Here is a 17,500-nt window from a genome sequence, read left to right as displayed (position 1 = left end):
GACTAGAGCAGGACGAAACCAAGACTAGAGCAGGACGAAACCAAGACTAGAGCAGGACGAAACCAAGACTAGAGCAGGAGGCCGGTCCCTGAGGTCCTCACGGTGCAGATGGATCATGTGGCACAAACATGTCACAGATGGACTTTGGAGAGACTTGGACACAAGTCACTAAAAGATGTTTGGAAACATGCGGATGACAACTTCTGGTGCAGTAGGGGGCACTCTCTCTGTGCTGTAATTCTCTCTGTCCACAGGGGGTGCTCTCTCTGTGCTGTGACTCTCTCTGTCCACAGGGGGCGCTCTCTCTGTTCTGTAACTCTCTCTCTCTCTGTAACTCTTTCTGTCCACAGGGGGCGCTCTCTCTGTGCTGTAACTCTCTCTCTGTCTCTCTCTCTCTGTGCTGTAACTCTCTCTGTCCACAGGGGGCGCTCTCTCTCTCTGTGCTGTAATTCTCTCTCTGTTCAAGGGGGCGCTCTCTCTGTGCTGTAATCTCTCTCTCTGTCCACAGGGGGCGCTCTCTCTGTCTCTCTCTGTGCTGTAATTCTCTCTCTGTCCACAGGGGGCGCTCTCTCTGTGCTGTAATCTCTCTCTCTCTCTGTCCACAGGGGGCGCTCTCTCTCTCTGTGCTCTCTCTGTAATTCTCTTTCTGTCCACAGGGGGCGCTCTCTCTGTGCTGTAACTCTCTCTCTGTCCACAGGGGGCGCTCTCTCTGTGCTGTAATTCTCTCCATGTTCACAGGGGGCGCTCTCTCTGTGCTGTAATTCTCTCTCTGTCCACAGGGGGCGCTCTCTCTGTGCTGTAATTCTCTCCATGTCCACAGGGGGCGCTCTCTCTGTGCTGTGCTGTAATTCTCTCTCTGTCTGTAACTCTCCACAGGGGGCGCTCTCTCTCTGTGCTGTAATTCTCTCCATGTCCACAGGGGGCGCTCTCTCTGTGCTGTAATTCTCTCTCTGTCTCACAGGGGGCGCTCTCTCTGTGCTGTGCTGTAATTCTCTCTCTGTCCACAGGGGGCGCTCTCTCTGTGCTGTAATTCTTCTCTCTCTGTCTGTAACACAGGGGGCGCTCTCTCTGTGCTGTAATTCTCTCTCTGTCCACAGGGGGCGCTCTCTGTCTGTGCTCGTAACACTCTCTCTGTGCTGTAACACAGGGGGCGCTCTCTCTGTGCTGTAACTCTCTCTCTGTCCACAGGGGGCGCTCTCTCTGTGCTGTAATTCTCTTTCTGTCCACAGGGGGCGCTCTCTGTCTGTGCTGTAACACTCTCTCTGTCCACAGGGGGCGCTCTCTCTGTGCTGTAACTCTCTCTCTGTCCACAGGGGGCGCTCTCTCTGTGCTGTAATTCTCTCCATGTCCACAGGGGGCGCTCTCTCTCTGTGCTGTAATTCTCTCCATGTCCACAGGGGGCGCTCTCTCTGTGCTGTAATTCTCTTTCTGTCCACAGGGGGCGCTCTCTCTCTCTCTGTGCTGTAATTCTCTCTCTGTCCACAGGGGGCGCTCTCTCTGTGCTGTAATTCTCTCTATGTCCACAGGGGGTGCGCTCTCTCTGTGCTGTAATTCTCTCTGTGTCCACAGGGGGCGCTCTCTCTGTGCTGTAATTCTCTCCATGTCCACAGGGGGCGCTCGCTCTCTGTGCTGTAATTCTCTCCATGTCCACAGGGGGCGCTCTCTCTGTGCTGTAATTCTCTCTCTGTCCACAGGGGGCGCTCTCTCTGTGCTGTAATTCTCTCTCTGTCCACAGGGGGCGCTCTCTCTGTGCTGTAATTCTCTCCATGTCCACAGGGGGCGCTCTCTCTGTGCTGTAATTCTCTCTCTGTCCACAGGGGGCGCTCTCTCTGTGCTGTAATTCTCTCCATGTCCACAGGGGGCGCTCTCTCTGTGCTGTAATTCTCTTTCTGTCCACAGGGGGCGCTCTCTCTGTGCTGTAATTCTCTCTCTGTCCACAGGGGGCTCTCTCTCTCTCTCTCTGTGCTGTAATTTTCTCTCTGTCCACAGGGGGCGCTCTCTCTGTGCTGTAATTCTCTTTCTGTCCACAGGGGGCTCTCTCTCTCTCTCTGTGCTGTAATTTTCTCTCTGTCCACAGGGGGGCGTCATCGCTGTGCAGATTAAGTGGGACTGTAACCTGGACCGTCTGACTCACCGCTGTCTGCCCCAGTACAGCTTCAGACGAGTCGACCAGAAACTGTCCAACAAAACCCTGTCCCCAGGACTCAACTACAGGTCTGGACCAGGACTAGACCGGGACTCAACTACAGGTCTGGACCAGGACTAGACCGGGACTCAACTACAGGTCTGGACCAGGACTAGACCGGGACTCAACTACAGGTCTGGACCAGGACTAGACCGGGACTCAACTACAGGTTTGTACCAGGACTAAACCGGGACTCAACTACAGGTTTGTACCAGGACTCGACCGGGACTCAACTACAGGTCTGGACCAGGACTAGACCGGGACTCAACTACAGGTCTGGACCAGGACTCAACTACAGGTCTGGACCAGGACTCAACTACAGGTCTGGACTAGAACTAGACCAGGACTCAACTACAGGTCTGGACTAGAACTAGACCAGGACTCAACTACAGGTCTGGACTAGAACTAGACCAGGACTCAACTACAGGTCTGGACCAGGACTAGTCCAGGACTCAACTACAGGTCTGGACTAGGACTCAACTACAGGTCTGGACCAGGACTCAACTACAGGTCTGGACCAGGACTAAACCAGGACTCAACTACAGGTCTCGACCAGGACTAAACCAGGACTGAACCAAGACTAAACCAGGACTAAACCAGGTCTAATCCGGGTCTTGTTCCAGGTTTTCTCGGTTCCATGTGGTGGACGGTGTGGAGGAGAGGACGTTGTTTAAAGCGTTCGGGATTCGTTTCGATGTTCTCGTCTTTGGGCAGGTCTGAGGAAACGACACAAAATCACTTTCACTCTTTATTTTATTTGATTTATTTTGTACTTGTGTCGTTGTTTCAGGCCGGACGCTTCAGCTTCATCCAGCTCCTGCTCTACATCGGCTCCACCCTGTCTTACTACGCCCTGGTCAGACCGGACTCCCCAGACCGGACTCCCCAGACCGGACCGGACCGGACTCCCCAGGACGGACCGGACTCCCCAGACCAGACCGGACCGGACTCCCCAGACCGACGACCGACCGGACTCGGACCGGATCCCCAGACCGGACTCCCCCCCGACGACCGACCGACCGGACTCCCAGACCAGACCGGACTCCCCAGGACTCCCCAGACCGGACCGACCGGACCGGACTCCCCAGACCGGACCTCCCCCAGACCGGACCGGACCGGACCGGACTCCCCAGACCGGACCGGACCGGACTCCCCAGACCGGACCGGACTCCCCAGACCGGACTCCCCAGACCGGACTCCCAGACCCAGACCGACGACCGGACTCCCCAGACCGGACCCCCCAGACTCCCCAGACCGGACCGGACCGGACTCCCCAGACCGGACCGGACTCCCCAGACCGGACTCCCCAGACCGACCGGACCGGACCGGACTCCCCAGACCGGACCGGACCGGACTCCCCAGACCGGACCGGACCGGACTCCCCAGACCGACCGACTCCCCAGACCGGACCGGACTCCCCAGACCGGACCCCCGGACTCCCCAGACCGGACCGGACTCCCCGGACCGGACTCCCCCCCAGACCGGACCGGACCGGACCGGACTCCCCCAGACCGGACTCCCCAGACCCGGACGGACCGGACTCCCCAGACCGGACTCCCCAGGACCGGACCGGACTCCCCCAGACCGGACCGGACTCCCCAGACCGGACGGACCGGACTCCCCAGGACCGGACCGGACCGGACCGGACTCCCCAGGACCGGACCTCCCCGGACCGACCGGACCGGACTCCCCGGACCGGACCAGACCGGACCGACTCCCCACCCGGACCGGACTCCCCAGGACCGGACCGGACCGGACCGGACTCCCACACCGGACCGGACCGGACTCCCCACACCGGACCGGACCGGACCACCGGACCGGACGGGACCAGACCGGACCGGACTCCCCACACGGGACCGGACACACCGGACCGGACACACCGGACCGGACTCACCGGACCGGACACACCGGACCGGACTCACCGGACCGGACGGACTCACCGGACCGGACTCAACCGGACCGGACTCCCCACCGGACGGACGGACCGACCGGACCGGACTCACCGGACCGGACCCGACCGGACCGGACTCACCGGACCGGACCGACCGGACCGGACTCACCGGACCGACCGACCGGACCGGACCGGACTCCCGGACCGGACCGGACCGACCGGACTCCCGACCGGACCGACCGGACCGGACTCACCGGACCGGACCGACCGGACCGGACTCACCGGACCGGACCGACTCGGACCGGATCCCGGACCACCGGACCGGACCGGACCGGACTCGGACCGGACCGGACCGGACCACGGACCGGACCCACCGGACCGGACCCACCGGACCGGACCCACCGGACCGGACTCCCCGGACCGACCGGACCGACCGGACTCCCCACACCGGACTCCCCAACCGGACCCCCCCACCGGACTCCCCACCGGACTCCCCGGACCGGACCGGACCGGACTCCCCGGACCGTATCAGACCGGACCGAACTCCCCACACCGGACTCCCCGGACCAGACCGGACCAGACTCCCCGGACCGTATCAGACCGGACCGAACTCCCCACACCGGACTCCCCGGACCGGACCAGACCGGACCGGACTCCCCACACCGGACCGGACCGGACTCCCCACACCGGACCGGACCGGACACACCGGACCGGACACACCGGACCGGACTCACCGGACCGGACACACGGACCACCGGACCGGACACCGGACCGGACTCACCGGACCGGACACACCGGACCGGACTCACCGGACCGGACACACCGGACCGGACACACCGGACCGACCGGACCGGACACACCGGACCGGACACCGGACCGGACCGGACCGGACCGGACCGACCGGACCACCGGACCGGACTCACCGGACCGGACCGACCGGACGGACCGGACCGGACCGACCGGACCGGACGACCGGACCGGACCGGACCACCGACCGGACCGGACCGACCGGACCGGACTCACCGGACCGGACCGGACCGGACCGGACTCACCGGACCGGACCGGACCGGACCGGACCGACTCACCGGACCGGACCGGACCGGACCGGACCGGACTCACCGGACCGGACCGACCGGACCGGACTCACCGGACCGGACCGACCGACCGACCGACCGGACCGGACCGACCGGACCGACCGGACCGGACTCACCGGACGGACGACCGACCGGACTCACCGGACCGACCGACCGACCGGACCGGACCGGACCACGGACCGGACTCACCGGACCGGACTCACCGGACCGGACTCACCGGACCGGACTCACCGGACCGGACCGGACTCCCCACACCGGACTCACTGGACCAGACCGGACTCACCGGACCAGACCGGACCATACTCCCCGGACCGGACTCAGTCTCACTTTAAGAGTTTTAAGATTTTAATCTGAGTAAACTCTAAAAACTACTCTAATCTCTCTCTCTCCTTCTCTCATGTCTTTTTCTCTCTCCTTTCTTCTTTCCCTCTTTTTTTGTCTCTCCTTTCCTCCCTCTCTCCCTTTCTTCTCTCTTCTTTTCTCTCTCCTTCTCTGTCTCTCTTCTCTCTCCCTCTTTCATGTCTTTCTCTCTCTCTTCTCTTTTCTTTTTTCCTCACACTCTCTCCTTTTCCCTTTCTTCTCTCTCTTCTCTTCTCCCCCTGTCCTCTTTCTTTCTCTCTTCTCCTCTCTCTTCTTCTTCTCTCTCTCTCTTCCCTCTCTCTTCTTCTTCTTCTCTCTCTTCTTCTTCTCTCTCTTCTTCTCTCTCTGTTCTCTCTCTCTTCTTCTCTCTCTCAGACGACGGTGTTTCTCGATTGGTTGATTGACACCAGGTGTTATTCTGTGGAGGCGGGACACAGATATTCTGAGAAGAAAGTGGAGGCTCTGCAGGACACGCCCACGGTGAGAGAGGGGGCGGGGTCTGTGTGGAGGGGGCGGGGCTACAGCTGAAACACAGGGACATAGGACAGAAGATCTATATCTAAAGGATTTATTATTATTTATGATCAAATGTTTCTCTCAAACTCCCTCCACTCTGTCCTCTGTCCTCTTCTGTCCTCTCTGTCCTGTGTCCTCTATCCTCTCTGTCCTCCTCTGTCCTCTGTCCTCCTCTGTCCTGTGTCCTCTATCCTCTCTGTCCTCCTGTGTCCTCTGTCCTCTGTGTCCTCTCTGTCCTCTGTCCTGTGTCCTCTATCCTCTGTCCTCCTCTGTCCTCTGTCCTCTCTCTCTGTCCTCTCTGTCCTCTGTCCTCTCTCTGTCCTCTGTCCTCTGTCCTCTCTGTCCTCTGTCCTCTCTGTCCTGTGTCCTCTGTCCTCCTCTGTCTTCTGTCCTTTAGGGGGTGCTGTGTGTGTCTTTTGTGGATGAGCCGCATGTGCGTTTGGTGAAAAGGTCTCAGAAGAAAAACCTGCAGAACGTCAAACCCATGAGTGTCCAGAGCCGCCAGGTAAACGCCGAAGATCTGTCCACACCTCACCTGGACACTTGGACTGACGAGACCCCGAGACCTGAGACCCCGAGACCCGAGACCCCCGAGACCCCGAGACCCCGACCCCCGAGACCCCGACCCCGAGACCCCGAGACCCCGAGACCCCGAGACCCCGAGACCCCGAGACCCCGACCCCGAGACCCCGACCCCGAGACCCCGACCCCCGAGACCCCGAGACCTGAGACCCCGACCCCCGAGACCCGACCCCACACACATTTACACACACCACACACACACATTTACACACACATACACACACACACACACACACATTTACACACACACACACACACACACACACACACACACACATTTACACGCACACATTTACATACACACTTACACATTAACCAGAAGTTTCACAAACCTCCAGCGCAACACTTCAGACAATGTGTAAAGTTTTATTTCTCAGTCTAAATCCCTCTCTCTCTCTTTCTCTCCGTCTTTCTTTCTTTCTTTTTCTCTTTCTCTTTCTTCTCTGCAGGACGACCCCGGACATTTCCAGGCCGTCGTCTCTCTGCTCCAGTCCGACCCCGAGATCCACCCGCTGTCCGACAAACCCTCTGACTCCTCCCCCTCCACTCCTGTGACCCCGCCCCCCGTGGCCCCGCCCCCCTGGTGTAAGTGCTCGTGCTGCAGTCCGTCGTCGGTCCTGGTGGAGGCGCTGTGCTGCCGCGTGGCCCCGGGGCCGTGTCTGTCGTCGTCTCCGGTGTTCGAGCGTCTCGTGTTGTGGCGCCCCCTGCTGGAGTCGTGTCTGCGGTACGAGGACCCGCTGGGCGCCTCCCACAGGAGCGCGAGGGAGCTGCGGCACCGCGCCTACGCCCAGTACGTCCTCTGGAGGTTCGGCCCCGCCCCCTCGCTGCCCTCGCACGCCACGCCCGTCATCCCCCGCTGCTGCGTCCGGACCATCCGCCAGCGCTACCCCAGCGACGACGGACACTACAGCGGCGTCCGGCCAATCACAGCACAGCAGGGGCGGGGCCTGGACAAGAGTGGCCAATGAGGAAGCAGCTCCAACTTTTCTGATCGTCTCTTTTTTTCATTAAACTCTGTAAAACTCCGAGTTCTGCCTCTGAGTCTCTGTGTCTGAGTCCATGAACCTGTCCTCACCTGTCTTCACCTGCCCTCACCTGCCTTCACCTGCCCTCACCTGCCTTCACCTGCACCTGCCTTCACCTGCCCTCACCTGCCCTCACCTGCCCTCCACCTGCCCTGCACCTGCCTGCCCTCACCTGCCTTCACCTGCCTTCACCTGCCCTCACCTGCCCTCACCTGTCCTTCACCTGTCTGGAGTGAGCTCGATAAATACTTGGTGCTGATTGGTCGAAGCGTCACAACAAGAAAAAACGAAACGACAAACTGCAGAACCAAATCTAAAGCCAAAGTGTTTGTTATTGACTCAACAGTGACACCGTGTGGACAAATGTGATAAAAGAAAATACAAAGTGACGGTTTTATAATGAAGCATTTTTATTCTGAATGTGGTGAAAGCAAAAACATGAAACATCAAATAAAAATAAAATAAAATAACAGCACTAAACGTCTACAGCACCAAAAGTCCTTACAAAAAAAAAAAAAACTGCACTCGTCTAATTAAAAGTATAATTTATGATTCAGTCGTTTTATTCGTCTTAAAGCTTCCGTGTGTCACAGCCCGACCCGACTCGACCCGACTCACTCTGACCTGACCTGACCTGACTCGACTCACTGAGACACACCGGAGCTTTAACGACGAAAAGTTCATAAATAAAATCTGAATTTGAAAATATTAAAATGTAAAATGTAAATTTAAATCAAGTAGAATTCAGCTCCAGCTCCAAATGTCAGTGTCTGAAAAACAACAAGAAACAACAAGAAATTAAACCAGGACTAAACCAGGACTGAACCAGGACTGAACCAGGACTGAACCAGGACTGAACCAGGACTAAACCAGGACTAAACCAGGACTAAACCAGGACTAAACCAGGACTGAACCAGGGATAGAATTGATTTTGAGATGAGTAGCAGCAGTAGTAGTAGTTAGAATAAAAGTATTAGTATTAGTATTTGTAGTAGTACTAACAGTACTAGTGATACTACAAGCAGTAGTAGTAGTAGTAGCAGCAGTGCAGTAGTATTAGTAGTAGTATTTGTAGTATTTGCAGTATTAGTAGTAGTATTTGTAGTATTAGTAGTTGTAGTATTTGTAGTAGTATTTGTAGTAGTATTTGCAGTAGTATTTGTAGTATTTACAGTAGTATTTGCAGTAGTAGTAGTATTTGTAGTAGTATTAGTAGTATTTGTAGTATTTGCAGTATTTGCAGTAGTATTTGTAGTAGTAGTAGTATTTGTAGTAGTAGTAGTAGTAGTATTTGTAGTAGTAGTGTTTGTTGTAGTAGTAGTAGTAGTATTTGCAGTAGTAGTAGTATTTGCAGTAGTAGTAGTATTTGCAGTAGTAGTAGTATTTGCAGTAGTATTTGTAGTAGTATTTGTAGTAGTAGTAGTATTTGTTGTAGTAGTAGTAGTAGTATTTGTTGTAGTAGTATTGTTGTAGTAGTAGTATTTGTTGTTGTAGTAGTAGTAGTAGTTGTAGTAGTATTTGTTGTAGTAGTATTTGTTGTAGTAGTAGTTGTAGTAGTTGTAGTAGTATTTGTTGTAGTAGTAGTAGTATTTGTTGTAGTAGTAGTAGTTGTAGTAGTTGTAGTAGTAGTAGTAGTAGTAGTAGTTTGTAGTAGTTGTAGTAGTAGTAGTATTTGTAGTAGTAGTATTTGTTGTAGTAGTAGTAGTATTTGTTGTAGTAGTAGTAGTATTTTGTTGTAGTAGTAGTAGTATTTGTTGTAGTAGTAGTAGTATTTGTTGTAGTAGTATAGTTGTTGTAGTAGTAGTAGTATTTGTAGTGTAGTAGTAGTAGTAGTAGTATTTGTTGTAGTAGTAGTAGTAGTTGTATGTAGTATTTGTTGTAGTAGTAGTAGTTGTAGTAGTAGTAGTAGTAGTATTTGTTGTAGTAGTAGTAGTATTTGTTGTAGTAGTATTTGTAGTATTTGTTGTAGTAGTAGTAGTAGTTTAGTTGTAGTAGTAGTAGTAGTAGTATTTGTTGTAGTAGTAGTAGTAGTAGTAGTAGTAGTTAGTAGTAGTTGTAGTAGTAGTAGTATTTGTTGTAGTAGTAGTAGTATTTGTTGTAGTAGTAGTAGTATTTGTTGTAGTAGTAGTAGTTGTTAGTAGTAGTAGTAGTAGTAGTAGTAGTAGTATTTGTTGTAGTAGTAGTAGTTTGTTGTAGTAGTAGTAGTAGTAGTAGTAGTAGTAGTAGTAGTATTTGTTGTAGTAGTAGTAGTAGTATTTGTTGTAGTAGTAGTATATTTGTTGTAGTAGTAGTAGTATTTGTTGTAGTAGTAGTAGTAGTTTGTTGTAGTAGTAGTAGTATTTGTTGTAGTAGTAGTAGTATTTGTTGTAGTAGTAGTAGTAGTTTTGTTGTAGTAGTAGTAGTATGTTGTAGTAGTAGTAGTATTTGTTGTAGTAGTAGTGTAGTAGTAGTAGTATTTGTTGTAGTAGTAGTAGTATTTGTTGTAGTAGTAGTATTTGTTGTAGTAGTAGTAGTATTTGTTGTAGTAGTAGTAGTTTGTTGTAGTAGTAGTAGTAGTAGTTAGTTGTAGTAGTAGTAGTTTGTTGTAGTAGTAGTATGTTAGTAGTAGTAGTAGTAGTAGTAGTAGTATTTGTTGTAGTAGTAGTAGTATTTGTTGTAGTGTAGTAGTAGTATTTGTAGTAGTAGTAGTAGTAGTTTGTTGTAGTAGTAGTATTTGTTGTAGTAGTAGTATTTGTTGTAGTAGTAGTAGTAGTAGTAGTTTGTTGTAGTAGTAGTAGTATTTGTTGTAGTATTTGTTGTAGTAGTAGTATTTGTTGTAGTAGTAGTAGTATTTGTTGTAGTAGTAGTATTTTGTTGTAGTATTTGTTGTAGTAGTAGTAGTTTGTTGTAGTAGTAGTAGTATTTGTTGTAGTAGTAGTATATTTGTTGTAGTAGTAGTATTTGTAGTAGTATTTGTAGTATTAGTAGTAGTATTTGTAGTATGTCTCACGCTGTGATGGAGCAGCCGGACACGTGTACACTCGTGCCGCTGTAGTGGACGTCACATCGGGCCATGTTGTTGTTGTAGTTCGACTCCGGGACTCGGTGTCGCGGGTTCACCGTCACCTAGGCAACGCACACAGTCACACGCCACGTCTGCGGACCGGCGAGCGGAGACCCCGCCCCCTCTGACCTACGACCCCCGGCCGAGAACAGGCCCTGCTCGTCTCCATGGAGATGTCACTGCTTTGCCCGAAATGCTCCGCAGTGCAGCTTTTCACAGATCTATCTCCATGGAAACAAGACCATGGTGGCACCAGGCCAAGTTACAGGTCAGATCTGTGGAGAGGCGACTCTGCTCACAGGATTTTCCACACAAACACACACACAAACACACACAAACACACACACAAAACACACACAAACACACACAAAACACACAAAACACACACAAACACACAAAACACACACAAAACACACAGACACACACAAAACACACACACAAACACACACAGACACACACAAAACACACACAAACACACACAAAACACACACAAACACACACAAAACACACACAGACACACACAAACACACACACACAGACACAAACACACACAAAACACACACAGACACACACAAACATAAAACACACAAACACACAAACACAAAACACAAACACCTGCAATCAAACACTAGTAAATACTCTGGATACGTTTAATGCCACACTGCGGAACATTCCAGGTCAAACAAGAACGTCTCCATGGAAACGCTGAACTGAAATCTGGTCAAATCATTTCTGACGTGATCAGATCTGGGACGGAGGTGCAGTTCCTTTCATCAACCACCAGATGGAGCCACACGTCCGATCACAGTTTGTGTTTGTGCTTTTTAAATAAACAAATAAACAAACAAACAAACACATAAATAAATAAATAAATAAACAAATCAAACCTTGAGGACGTATTTTCCCGGAGACACGTCTGTGATGTCGATCCACTGACAGTCGATGTCTGCGCTGTACGTGTCATAACAGCCCGGACTCAGACCCTGAACACATACAGGTTCAGTCCTGGTTTAGTCCTGGTTTAGTCCTGGTCTGGTCTTGGTTTAGTCTTGGTTTAGTCCTGGTCTGGTCCTGGTTTAGACCTGGTTTAGTCCTGGTTTAGTCCTGGTCTGGTCCTGGTTTAGACCTGGTTTAGTCCTGGTTTAGTCTTGGTTTAGTCCTGGTTTAGTCTTGGTTTAGTCCTGGTTTAGTCCTGGTCTGGTCCTGGTTTAGACCTGGTTTAGTCCTGGTTTAGTCTTGGTTTAGTCCTGGTTTAGTCTTGGTTTAGTCCTGGTTTAGTCTTGGTTTAGTCTTGGTTTAGTCTGGTTTAGACCTGGGTGTGGGACGTGCAGGTGTAGCGTCTGTAGTTTAGTCCTGGTTTAGTCCTGGTCTGGTCCTGGTTTAGTTTTGGTTTAGTCCTGGTTTAGTCCTGGTCTGGTCCTGGTTTAGTCCTGGTTTAGTCCTGGTCTGAGTCCTGGTTTAGTCCTGGTCTGGTCCTGGTTTAGACCTGGTTTAGTCCTGGTTTAGTCCTGGTCTGGTCCTGGTTTAGTCCTGGTTTAGTCCTGGTTTAGTCCTGGTCCTGGTCTGGTCCTGGTTTAGACCTGGTTTAGTCCTGGTTTAGTCCTGGTTTAGTCCTGGTTTAGTCCTGGTCTGGTCCTGGTTTAGTGGTTTAGTCCTGGTTTAGTCCTGGTTTAGTCCTGGTCTGGTCCTGGTCTGATCCTGGTTTAGTCCTGGTTTAGTCCTGGTCTGGTCCTGGTTTAGTCCTGGTCTGGTCCTGGTTTAGTCCTGGTTTAGTCGTGGTTTAGTCCTGGTCTGGTCCTGGTTTAGTCCTGGTTTAGTCCTGGTTTAGTCCTGGTTTAGTCCTGGTCTGGTCCTGGTTTAGACCTGGTTTAGTTCTGGTTTAGTCCTGGTTTAGTCCTGGTTTAGTCCTGGTTTAGTCCTGGTCTGGTCCTGGTCTGATCCTGGTTTAGTCCTGGTCTGGTCCTGGTTTAGACCTGGTTTAGTCCTGGTTTAGTCCTGGTCTGGTCCTGGTTTAGTCCTGGTTTAGTCCTGGTTTAGGGTTTAGTCCTGGTCTTAGTCCTGGTTTAGTCCTGGTCTGGTCCTGGTTTAGTCCTGGTTTAGTCTGGTCTGGTCCTGGTTTAGTCCTGGTTTAGTCCTGGTTTAGTCCTGGTTTAGTCCTGGTCCTGGTTAGTCCTGGTTTAGTCCTGGTTTAGTCTGTCTGTCCTGGTCTGGTCCTGGTTTAGTCCTGGTTTAGTCCTGGTTTAGTCCTGGTTTAGTCCTGGTTTAGTCCTGGTCTTAGGTCCTGGTCTGGTTTAGTCCTGGTTTAGTCCTGGTCTTGGTTTAGTCCTGGTTTCCTGGTTTAGTCCTGGTCTTGGTTTAGTCCTGGTTTAGTCCTGGTTTAGTCCTGGTTTAGTCCTGGTCTGGTCCTGGTTTAGTCCTGGTTTAGTCCTGGTTTAGTCCTGGTCTGGTTTAGTCCTGGTTTAGTCCTGGTTTAGTCCTGGTTTAGTCCTGGTCTGGTTTAGTCCTGGTCCTGGTTTAGTCCTGGTTTAGTCTGGTTTAGTCCTGGTCCTGGTTTAGTCCTGGTTTAGTCCTGGTCGGTTTAGTCCTGGTTGGTCCTGGTCTGGTTAGTCCTGGTTTGTCCTGGTTTAGTCCTGGTCTGGTCCTGGTTTAGTCCTGGTTTAGTCCTGGTTTAGTCTGGTTGGTTAGTCCTGGTCTGGTCCTGGTTTAGTCCTGGTCTGGTCCTGGTTTAGTCCTGGTCTTAGGTCCTGGTCCTGGTCTTGGTCCTGGTTTAGTCCTGGTTTAGTCCTGGTTTAGTCCTGGTCTGGTCCTGGTTTAGACCTGGTTTAGTCCTGGTTTAGTCCTGGTTTAGTCCTGACCTGGGTGTGGGACGTGCAGGCGTAGCGTCTGTAATATCCCGGGTCACAGGACGTGTCTTCGAGACAGAACGACGCCTTGTGTCCTTCGGCGACGGCGCGATTCCCCGAGTCCAACAACTCGTACACAGAAAACTCGTCCATACTGTGGAAGTGACTGACAGGACAGGGACAGGGACAAGGACAGGTGAGGACAGGTGAGGACAGGTGACGACAGGTGACGACAGGTGAAGACAGGTGAGGACAGGTGAGGACAGGTGAGGACAGGTAGAAGAGTCCAGTCTGATCACATGTGGATAAATCTCCCTACAGTCTGTGTGTGTGTAGAGTGCAGAGATAGTTACTGGTGACAGGACGGCGCCCCCTACAGTCTGTAGAGTTTATAGGTTAGTATTAGAGATAGTTACTGGTGACAGGACGGCGCCCCCTACAGTCTGTAGAGTTTATAGGTTAGTATTAGAGATAGTTACTGGTGACAGACGGCGGCCCCCTGCAGTCTGTAGAGTTTATAGGTTAGTATTAGAGATAGTTACTGGTGACAGGACGGCGCCCCCTACAGTCTGTAGAGTTTATAGGTTAGTATTAGAGATAGTTACTGGTGACAGGACGGCGCCCCCTGCAGTCTGTAGAGTTTATAGGTTAGTATTAGAGATAGTTACTGGTGACAGGACGGCGCCCCCTACAGTCTGTAGAGTTTATAGGTTAGTATTAGAGATAGTTACTGGTGACAGGACGGCGCCCCCTGCAGTCTGTAGAGTTTATAGGTTAGTATTAGAGATAGTTACTGGTGACAGGACGGCGCCCCCTACAGTCTGTAGAGTTTATAGGTTAGTATTAGAGATAGTTACTGGTGACAGGACGGCGCCCCCTGCAGTCTGTAGAGTTTATAGGTTAGTATTAGAGATAGTTACTGGTGACAGGACGGCGCCCCCTACAGTCTGTAGAGTTTATAGGTTAGTATTAGAGATAGTTACTGGTGACAGGACGGCGCCCCCTGCAGTCTGTAGAGTTTATAGGTTAGTATTAGAGATAGTTACTGGTGACAGGACGGCGCCCCCTGCAGTCTGTAGAGTTTATAGGTTAGTATTAGAGATAGTTACTGGTGACAGGACGGCGCCCCCTGCAGTCTGTAGAGTTTATAGGTTAGTATTAGAGATAGTTACTGGTGACAGGAGTGCCACTCCCAGGCGTAGCGCGGTCGGGACGGGAGGAAGTCGGACGTTCCCTGGTTCTTGACTCTCTGAGTGAATCTCAACAAAACTCTGGTGTCATAATCCTGAGAGAAATGAGCAGAACTGAAGAGAGAAGAAAGAGAGAAAAAGAGAAGAAAGAGAGAAGAGAAGAGTGGGAGGAGGAGAGAAAGGACACACTTTAGGGCATAAATCTCAACCTCATGTCCCTCAAGTCCCTGAGGTCTGTACAGAACATTCCGGTCGATTTTTCCACAGAATCTGCTCCATCAGAGCCGAACACAACAGCCAATCAGGAACCAGCGCTAGTGCGACAGCCAATCAGGAACCAGCGCTAGTGCAGCCTCTGATTAAACCAACACCAGTCCAACGAGGTTCATCTGGTCTTCTGATCATTCATGTTCTTCGGTTCTTTTTTCAGACCCAGAGTTTGTTTTGGTCCTGACAGTTTGTTCTGCTCCTCTTCCTCTTCGTCTTCGTCTGGTGATGTTTCTGTGTCGTGGCTCAGTTGGTGTAAACAGGTTTTGTCTGTGTCTTGGTCTCGGTGGAGTCAAGACGACAGCGCCACCTGCAGACGCACTTCCTCACCACACAATCTAGGAGTGTGAGAGGAAACAAGACCCTTGTCACGGTTTATCGTCTCGTGGACACGTTTCCGTGTTTCGATTTCCTCTTTAATCCAGCGACGTGTTTGTTTTTGTTAGTCCCAGTGATGTTTGCTCGTCCCAGTCCAGAATCAGCTTTTCTCTTTCTCCTAAACCTGTTTAAACCAACTGAGCGACACCACAGAAACATCACCAGACCAAGACCAAGAGGAAGAGGAGCAGAACAAACTGTCAGGACCAAAACAAACTCTGGGTCTGAAAAAAGAACCTGATGACATGAACCAAAACTACTGTCGGTCTGTGGTCGTGGGGATCAGTGTATGGTGGTGTATGGTAGTGGGGGTTGGTGTATGTTGGTCTATGACTCACGAGGAGAGGCAGTTTTCTTCGGCGGCGCAGCGCAGGTTGTACATCGGGACTCTCTGGACGTAAGAACCACTCTGGAGATAAACCGGGTCTGGAACCAAATCTGGAAGACCTGAGACAGAGAACAGAGACAGAGTGAGGGGAGAGGGTTTAATGTGAGACTTTTGATTTGTCTTTGACATTTTTGGAACATTTTAGTAACATTGAGACTAAATCAGTTGAGCAAAACGTCCTTCTAAAACTGGTGCCACATGAGGGCACTCACACAGGGCGCTCACACAGGGCGCTCACACGGGGAGCTCCAGAGACGTGCTCCTCACAGTCGACAAAACCATCAGGGTCAGAGCTTCATTCAGCAGCTGAAGTCTGGACTCCAGATCTGCTCCAAACTCACTGAAACATCTCAACTCAAACTCAAACTGCTCTGAAGAACAAAACTGTCCAAGCACGAACCCGAACATCTGCACCACGAAACTGGTTTGTGAAAGTGAAAGACACAACGTGACGCTCAGAGACTCCAGAGCCGCAGACTCCAGACTCCAGAGCCACAGACTCCAGACTCCAGAGCCGCAGACTCCAGAACCTCAGACTCCAGAACCTCAGACTCCAGAACCTCAGACTCCAGAGCCACAGACTCCAGAACCTCAGACTCCAGAGCCGCAGACTCCAGACTCCAGAGCCACAGACTCCAGAGCCACAGACTCCAGAGCCACAGACTCCAGAACCTCAGACTCCAGAGCCGCAGACTCCAGAGCCACAGACTCCAGAGCCACAGACTCCAGAGCCTCAGACTCCAGAGCCACAGACTCCAGAGCCACAGACTCCAGAACCTCAGACTCCAGAACCTCAGACTCCAGAACCTCAGACTCCAGAGCCACAGACTCCAGAGCCACAGACTCCAGAACCTCAGACTCCAGAGCCGCAGACTCCAGACTCCAGAGCCACAGACTCCAGAGCCACAGACTCCAGAGCCTCAGACTCCAGAGCCACAGACTCCAGAGCCACAGACTCCAGAACCTCAGACTCCAGAGCCTCAGACTCCAGAGCCACAGACTCCAGAGCCACAGACTCCAGAACCTCAGACTCCAGAGCCGCAGACTCCAGAACCTCAGACTCCAGAGCCACAGACTCCAGAACCTCAGACTCCAGAGCCGCAGACTCCAGACTCCAGAGCCGCAGACTCCAGACTCCAGAGCAGCAGACTCCAGAGCCACAGACTCCAGAGCCACAGACTCCAGAACCTCAGACTCCAGAGCCGCAGACTCCAGAGCCCAGAGCTCACAGAGCCACAGACTCCAGAGCCACAGACTCCAGAACCTCAGACTCCAGAGCCGCAGACTCCAGAACCTCAGACTCCAGAGCCACAGACTCCAGAGCCACAGACTCCAGAGCCACAGACTCCAGACTCCAGAACCTCAGACTCCAGAGCCGCAGACTCCAGACTCCAGAGCCACAGACTCCAGAACCTCAGACTCCAGAGCCACAGACTCCAGAGCCACAGACTCCAGACTCCAGAACCTCAGACTCCAGAGTCGTAGACTCCAGAGCCGCAGACTCCAGACTCCAGAGCCACAGACTCCAGAGCCACAGACTCCAGAGCCACAGACTCCAGACTCCAGAACCTCAGACTCCAGAGTCGTAGACTCCAGAGCCGCAGACTCCAGACTCCAGAGCCACAGACTCCAGAGCCACAGACAGGACCATCGTCAGGTGCGACAGGACACAGACGGCTCTCAATCTTTTACCTCAGTCGGACTCTAAACATGACTGACACCTGTGTGGCCAAACATC

At 52.1% G+C, this 17,500-nt stretch overlaps 2 protein-coding genes across 2 annotated transcripts in view; one reads left to right on the top strand and one right to left on the bottom strand.

Moving 5' to 3' along the window:
- p2rx7 (purinergic receptor P2X, ligand-gated ion channel, 7) overlaps positions 1-7,761 on the top strand; it is a 15,688-nt gene extending 7,927 nt beyond the window's left edge. The window contains exons 8-13 of the mRNA XM_055161853.1: positions 2,078-2,214; positions 2,809-2,899; positions 2,976-3,041; positions 5,906-6,010; positions 6,444-6,551; positions 7,078-7,761. Of these exons, the coding sequence (XP_055017828.1) occupies positions 2,078-2,214; positions 2,809-2,899; positions 2,976-3,041; positions 5,906-6,010; positions 6,444-6,551; positions 7,078-7,596 (1,026 nt within the window). The 3' untranslated portion in view covers positions 7,597-7,761. The remainder of the gene's footprint in view (positions 1-2,077; positions 2,215-2,808; positions 2,900-2,975; positions 3,042-5,905; positions 6,011-6,443; positions 6,552-7,077) is intronic.
- A 2,877-nt stretch (positions 7,762-10,638) lies between these two features.
- LOC110170694 (protein-lysine 6-oxidase-like) overlaps positions 10,639-17,500 on the bottom strand; it is a 17,222-nt gene continuing 10,360 nt past the window's right edge. The window contains exons 2-6 of the mRNA XM_020936378.1: positions 15,713-15,821; positions 14,712-14,843; positions 13,552-13,705; positions 11,584-11,679; positions 10,639-10,758 (exon numbers count right to left, since the gene is read on the bottom strand). Coding sequence (XP_020792037.1) covers positions 10,639-10,758; positions 11,584-11,679; positions 13,552-13,705; positions 14,712-14,843; positions 15,713-15,821 — 611 coding nt within the window. The remainder of the gene's footprint in view (positions 10,759-11,583; positions 11,680-13,551; positions 13,706-14,711; positions 14,844-15,712; positions 15,822-17,500) is intronic.

Source organism: Boleophthalmus pectinirostris, unplaced genomic scaffold (assembly GCF_026225935.1).
Source record: "Boleophthalmus pectinirostris isolate CB_2022bp ecotype Guang Dong unplaced genomic scaffold, ASM2622593v1 HiC_scaffold_4, whole genome shotgun sequence".
NCBI lineage: Eukaryota > Metazoa > Chordata > Actinopteri > Gobiiformes > Gobiidae > Boleophthalmus > Boleophthalmus pectinirostris.
Note: the sequence above shows the minus strand (reverse complement) of the source record. Positions and strands in the feature narration are given on the sequence as shown.